General features: G+C 45.0%; 1 protein-coding gene across 1 annotated transcript; it reads right to left on the reverse strand.

Annotated features, from left to right (window-relative positions):
* Nucleotides 1-5,931: 5,931 nt before the first annotated feature.
* On the reverse strand, nt 5,932-6,981 carry LOC138071870 (melanoma-associated antigen B3-like). The gene has a single exon (XM_068963253.1). The coding sequence runs from the start codon at nt 6,979-6,981 to the stop codon at nt 5,932-5,934; it is 1,050 nt and encodes a 349-aa protein (XP_068819354.1).
* Nucleotides 6,982-7,308: the final 327 nt, after the last annotated feature.

Below are 7,308 nucleotides of genomic sequence, written 5' to 3' on the forward strand. Positions count from 1 at the left end.
TCTGCATGGAAGTTAAAAAAGAGATGGCAAGAATACACAGAAGAACTGTACAAAAAAGATCGTCACAACCCAGATAATCACGATGGTGTGACCATTCATCTAGAGCCAGACAGCCTGGAATGTGAAGTCTAGTGGGCCTTAGAAAGCATCACTATGAACAAAGCTAGTGGAGGTGATGGAATTCCAGTAGAGCTACTTCAAATCCTGAAAGATGATGCTGTGAAAGTGCTGCACTCAATATGCCAGCACATCTGGAAAACTCAGCAGTGGCCACAGGACTGGAAAAGGTCAGTTTTCATTCCAATCCCAAAGAAAGGCAATGCCAAAGAATACTCAAACTACCGCACAATTGCACTCATCTCACATGCTAGTAAAGTAATGCTCAAAATTCTCCAAGCCAGGCTTCAGCAATACGTGAACCGTGACCTTCCAGATGTTCAAGCTGGTTTTAGAAAAGGCAGAGGAATCAGAGATCAAATTGCCAACATCCGCTGGATCATGGAAAAAGCAAGAGAGTTCCAGAAAAACATCTATTTCTGCTTTATTGACTATGCCAAAGCCTTTGACTGTGTGGATCACAATAAACTGTGGAAAATTCTGAAAGAGATGGGAATAGCAGACCACCTGACCTGCCTCTTGAGAAATCTGTATGCAGGCCAGTAAGCAACAGTTAGAACTGGACATGGAACAACAGACTGGTTCCAAATAGGAAAAGGAGTACGTCAAGGCTGTATATTGTCACCCTGCTTATTTAACTTATATGCAGAGTACATTAGGGAACTGCAAATTAAAAAGAAAAAAAAAAAACAAGCAGATATCACAATATGCCTTTTAGAATGGCCATCATCCAAAGGACTGACAACACCAAATGGTGGTAAGGATGTGAATCAACAAGAATTCTCATTCCTTGGTGGTGGTGATGCAAAACGGGAGAACCACTTTGGAAGACAGTCTGCAAGTTTCTTAGTAAAGTATACATATTCAACACTGCTGGTAGGAATGCAAAGTGGTACACCCACTATGGAAAACAGTATTGAGGTTCCTCAGAAAATAAAAAAATAACACATGATATTCTCTGCAATTCCACTACTATCCAAAGGAGTTGAAATCAGGACCTTGAAGAGAACTCTGCACTCCCATGTTCACTGCAGCACTACTCACAATAGCCAAGAGAGGAAAGTAGCCTAAGTGTCCAGGGACAGATGAATGGATAAAGAAGATGTAAATATACATACAATGGAATATCATTCAGCCTTAAAAAGAAGCTAACCTCTCCAGTTATGACAGCATGGATATAACTAGAGGACTTTATGCTACAGTGAAATAAGCCAGACACAGAAGGACAAATACTACATGTCATTTATATGAGCAATCTATAATGGTCAAAGTCAAAGAAGCGGAGAATAGAGTGGTGGTTGCCGGAGGCTATGGGAGGGTGGATGGGAAGGAACTGTAGACTTAGAAAACATTCACAACCTAAAAGTTAACAGTTTTGTTCTATTTGGTAGAAACGTTTAGGACTTCTACCCAGGAGGCAGCATCTCAAGTAACCCTGAGAGGAAATCCCATGGGTAGAGGAGCCTGGTGGGCTATAGTCCATGAGGTTGCAAAGAGTCGGACATGACTGAGCAACTAAACAACAAACTTACTCTTACCTACGATTTAGTGGTCATGCTCCTTGGTGTTTAGCCAGACGAGCTGGAAACTTACATCCACACAAAACCTGCATGCAGTTCTTTACAGCAGCTTAACTCATATTTTCCAAAACTTAAAAAAAGCAACAATGCTGTCCTTTAGCAGGTAACAGGATAAGTAATGGAATACTGTTCAGTGCTAAAAATGAATAAGTTTCCAAACCCTGAAGAGACATGGAGGAACGTTTGATGTGTATTACTAAGTGATAGGAACTAATGTGCAAAGGCTACACACTGCATGATTCCAACTACATGACTCCTGGAAAAAAGCAAAACTATTGAAACAGTAAAAAGACCAATGGTTGCCTGGGACTGGGTGGGGATGGGCAGAGGGAGGGATGCACAGAGCACAGAGAGGTTTTGCTGTTGTGAAACTGACCCTATAGGGGTGGATGCTGTTGTTTAGTTGCTCAGTCATGTCTGATACTTTCTGACCTCACAGATTGTAGCCTGACAGACTCCTCTGTTTATGGGATTTCTCAGGCAAGAACACTTGGGTGAGTTCTCTCTGTCTTCTCCAGGGGATCTTCCCATCCAGGGATTGAACCCGTGTCTCCTGCATGGGCAGATGGATTTTCTACCACTGACTCACCAGAGAAGCCCATAAGGCTGGATACAAGTCATCATCCATTTGTCTATACTCACAGAGGGTACAATACCAAATAAAGAAGCTAATGTAAGTAAGTGTGCTAATGATATATCAATGTAGCTTCCTAGATTGTAGCAAACGGCCTGCTCTGCTGGGGACATTGACAGTAGGGGAGGCTGTGCATGTGTCCAGGAGGAAGATAGATGGGAACTCTCCGTACTTTCTGCTCCATTTTGCTGTCACTCTAAGACTGCTTAAAAAAGTAAGCTTAAAAAACTAATGGGGCTGGGGTGGTGGCTCAGCCCCATACCCTTCCCTGGGGATTGCAGTCTTGAGTGCAGGGCCAGGCCCTCTTACCCCTCTATCCAAAAGGGGGTGGGCCCCTCAACCCTCATTCAGTTTGCTTGATCTGGATGCTGGCAGGGCCTGAGGGCTCCACTCATTTAGGGTCTGAGAACATTTCCTGAGATCCAAAAGGATGTGAGGGTGGCATCGCTTGACCACACCTGCCATGCCATGAGTGACAACTGCATCAGGCAGGTTGAGAACGCATATGATGGTGATCCCACTGGGGGTGCTGACTCCATACCCTAAATCTGACTCGGGTGAAGGCCTAAGAGTTTCCCCTCTGCTGACCTGAGACCTCCGCCTCAAATCAAGCTCATCACTTTTCTGTTACCCCTGAGAAGGACATGAGGCCATCTCTTTCTGACATTTACAAGGATCTTCCATGGCAACAGGGAGGATTCCATGAGGTCTCTGCTGATATGGCCTTGGCAGGGCTGCTCTCCTTCCTCTGGGCACACCTTAGAAATATTTCTCTCTACTGACCTGAGCCGGCCAAACTCGCATAAAGGTCTGCTGACCTGGGCACCCTCCAAGGCGGGAGTCACAAGTCCCCGAGAACTTTGAACATTAAGTGAGCGATTGCTCAGGCTGAGGACTTCGCCTGGGGCATGTTGCCCTCCCTCAGCCCTCCTATAAGGGCCTCTTCCTCCTGGCTCCTGTTTCTTTATTAAAAGTCTTCCTGGGCAAGGCCACATCCTGGCAACCTCTTGACCCATTAGCCTATTGAAAGTCTTTCAGAGACTGGGTCCCAGGAGTGATGTGAAACAGGGAAGTTGTAAGGCAAGGCAGGATGGATGTCTTGACAAAGGATAAAACACCTTCATCTACCCCTTCTCTTTACTAGCCACACTTCAAATTTCATGTGACTTCTCTTTGAAAAGTTTTAACTTCCAAATGCAAGGGGCTATGCAGCATGATTTCCTGGGCCCCTGATCGTTTGGGTTCTCTGACTTCGGATTTGTAGATGACTATATTGTCACTAAATATTACCTTTCTCTGCTTTATTCAGACTTCTCAATTATTTTGATATGCTTATTGCTGTGGTTACATATTTCCATCCAGTGTTTTGGGCACAGAGATCTTCTTTTTATCACCTGACATCCATATTGGACCAGTCGATAAGAAGTATGGCAAATGAAGGAACACAAAGTTGGCCTCAGGCTAGGAGGAATGGCAAAGTGTGGGCATCAGAGTTATTTAGGCCAGGAGTCTACTTCCAACCCTGTCATTTAAGATCTGTGTCAAACTGAATACCTTACCAAACTCTGCAAGTCTCAATTTCTTCATCTATGAAATGGGTTTCAGAAGGTCTGTCTTGGGGACTGACAATAATGCCTGTAAAATGCCTGGCCCATTGCCTGGCCTGTCCTGAGATTGTCAAGGATGCCAGTCCTTACTGTGATCAATCTGTCCCCAGGTATTCAAACCACTACACTGTGATTCAATTTTCAACCCAGGAGATGTCAAAGAATAAGCAGGGGTCTAGGGCAAAGAACCCTCTATCAGAAAAATCCTGGTTAGCAAGGAAAACTAGCATATCCCAGTTAAGAGTATGCCACTGAAAGTCACCATGAGGTAGACATCCTCAGTGGATGTAACACAAAGCTCCAAAATGTTTCAAGGCCCCTAACTTACCTATCTCTCACTTGCCCTTTTTTTATAAACCATTCCCACGTTCATTCATTTAACCACCCACAAGTGTCTATTCCTTCCCTATTGTTTGCTAAAATACAGTCAATATAACTTGATTTGAATTATTATTATTGTTTTTTAGTGGCATGGGCTCTGGTTTCCCCACCGAGGGCAGAGTGCACCAGTCCAGTGGCTTCAAGGCATCATCCCACCGCAGGGGAGTGCCACCCTGATTTCTGGGAAACTCCATAGACAGAAGACAACATGAAAAAACATCTAATCTGCACAGTGTTTACCTGTACTGGAACATGGGCACAGGACACATTCCATGCCAGCTTCACATGATTTCTCTCTGATTTACTCACAATCCCGAAGCACAGGCAGACTCAGAAAATACTGCAACTTAGGTTTCCAACACCAAAGGAAAGCCAATATCACAATTGTGTCACAAGTAATTTTTGGTTTCCCAGTGTTTTCATAAAATTTATTTTTACACTATACCGTAGGCTATTAAGTGGGCATAGCATTATGCCTCAGAACTATATAGATATCTTAAATAAAAACATATCTTTGCTTAAAAAAAAAGCTAATCATTATCTGAGCCTTCAGTGAGTCCATCTTTTTTGCTGCTGAGGGTGTGAACACTGCAAGAGGTATCAAAATGTGACACACAGACATGAAGTGAGCAAACGGTATTGGAAAGATGGAGCCGAAACACTTGCTGGAAGCAAGGTTGACTAACACAAACTTTAAATTTATTAAAGAAAAAGAAAACAGCATCTGTGAAATACAATAAAGCAAAGTGTGACAGTGAAGTGTGCCTGTAACTGTTAAGGGCAGTTTCCCATCCCAGGCTTCGTCTTTAAACTATGCGGCCCACCACGTGAGAACCTGGTCCCTGGTCACGATTACCGCAGCCTCATCCAGCCTGCCATGCACGCAACTTATAATTCCTTCCCACTGAAGGACTTACATTTTCCAAAGGCCCACCACTACCTTGCATCAGGGAATTCACATTTGACTGCTGTCATGTCACCATTTCCTCTACATGACAGCTGCCTCCCGACTCTGTAACTTTATGGCCAGTGGCTAGATCTTTTTCTCAGCTCTCCAAGTACTAGCATAGAGTTTTCTATGAGCAGAGGCTCAGTTCATGTTTGGGGAATAAATGAGCCAATGAGCATGAGGTTGAAATTATTAGAATTTATTTCAACATTTTGAATTAACCAGGCATACACCATTGCTTATAATTTTCTAAAACACAGAGAACAAGGGATGAGGGAACCAAATACTGACCATCTTCCTTTTCCTCTAGTTCTTGATCCCACATATTTTACTACTTTTTTGTATTTTCAAGGAAACAACACATTGCAATGCCATGTTATCTTTCACTGGCTTACTAAATAAGATGGAAGCTTCCCCATTTGCTTTACACAACAGAAAAACTCTTATTTATCCTTAAGACCAACAAAAAATGGTTAAGTGTGACTGATGAATTTGTACACATATATGCTAGATAAGCTTTCATTTAGGAGCAACATTTGAAAAGTAGCAAGAACATAGAAACACAGGTTTATCTCTCAATTCCCCATACAGAACAGGAACACCAAGGTATTTTACACTGTGAACCCTCGGTGAGGTCCAGTCCTATACAACTTGGAACACTGACTACTCTCTTGAGCCACAAAGTGCAGAATTTGCCTCAGCTTCACTAGGTGTGGAAGGAACTGCTGGAGGAACACTGGGACATCTGTTGGCTTGGGCCCTCTCTTCCTCATCTTTCAAAGCCTCTTCATACCAAAAGTGGAAGGCACTGGGATCCAAACGGTTAATCCTGGCCAGGAACTCCAGGACTCTCATCTTGCTTGTTTCAGCGTGTGCTCTCGGACCCCACAGGAACTCATAGCATGCTGGGTCGCTGCCCGGCACTTGCCGATATTCCAAATACTTCAGCTGCACCAAATCTTGGGTGATGAGCTTCTTGGGCTCCCCAAATATGAAGTGCCTCTTCCCAGCATGGATATTCATCTTACTCAGGAAATCCCAGATGCATTCCTCTGTGGCGCAGTTGCCCTTCATGAAGATCACACCGAGGAGATTCATCAGGAGACCGGTCTTGGGAAAACCCCTGCCACGGTGCACGATCCCATTGCGGGGGAGACTCATCTTGCTGACAAGGACATAAGAATGCTTGGCAGTGTTGTCTTTCTTCACATCAATACCAAATACCACCTCCATGCTGTCAGAAGCTCTTTTGAGGATCCTGAGGAATCGATTGTGGTACTTTTTATCGATAATCTTCAGCATATTCACTTTCCTAATGGGCTTTCTCGTCTTATACATGCGTAACAGGAACTGCACCAACAGATTTGTCGGCCTGGTTAGTGAGTGTTTTCCAGACCGCACATTGGAGACAGGGGCTTGAGAGGAATTGTGTGTTTTCCCAACTTCCCCAAGGGGTCTTTTGGATGATCTTGTGGGAGAAACACTTGCAGGCACAGGGGTGGTGGTCAGGGCCCCCCGAGGACGCTTGAGATGGTTACCAGACCTAGCACCAGACTTTCCCTTAGCATCAACCCCGGGACCAGGATTGGAGGAAGAGGAGAGTGCTTCCATCGTGGTGGCAGTGACCTGAGCGCCCCTCAGATCCTGGGTGCCATGCTGAGCCTGGCGGCGTTTGTCACAGGTGTGGAGCTTACCCTTCTTACCCCGAGGCATGGTGGCTGTCGTCAGGGACAACAGGCAGGAGTGCAGGTAGAACAGCACGTGATCTGGGCAGAGAGGAGAGAGGGTGAAAGGGTGTGAGCGCCTGTGGCAGGGAGGCACCAATTTACTTTTAAGAAGGCCCACTCTGCAGGTTTCCACATGGGCACTGCTCTGTGAACGCAAAGGACTCCCGTTCTGATCGCGCTGTCTTATGAAAACTCTGTCAAAATAATTAAGGTGAGACTCAGGCTTCAGCCTGCCAGCCCTGCCTGCTGCCTCCTGAGGCTGAGGAGCAGTGGGCCAGTCTAGTCCTTCTGGACATCACCCTCCATTCTGGAG

The sequence above is a fragment of the Capricornis sumatraensis genome, chromosome X (genome assembly GCF_032405125.1).
Source record: "Capricornis sumatraensis isolate serow.1 chromosome X, serow.2, whole genome shotgun sequence".
NCBI lineage: Eukaryota > Metazoa > Chordata > Mammalia > Artiodactyla > Bovidae > Capricornis > Capricornis sumatraensis.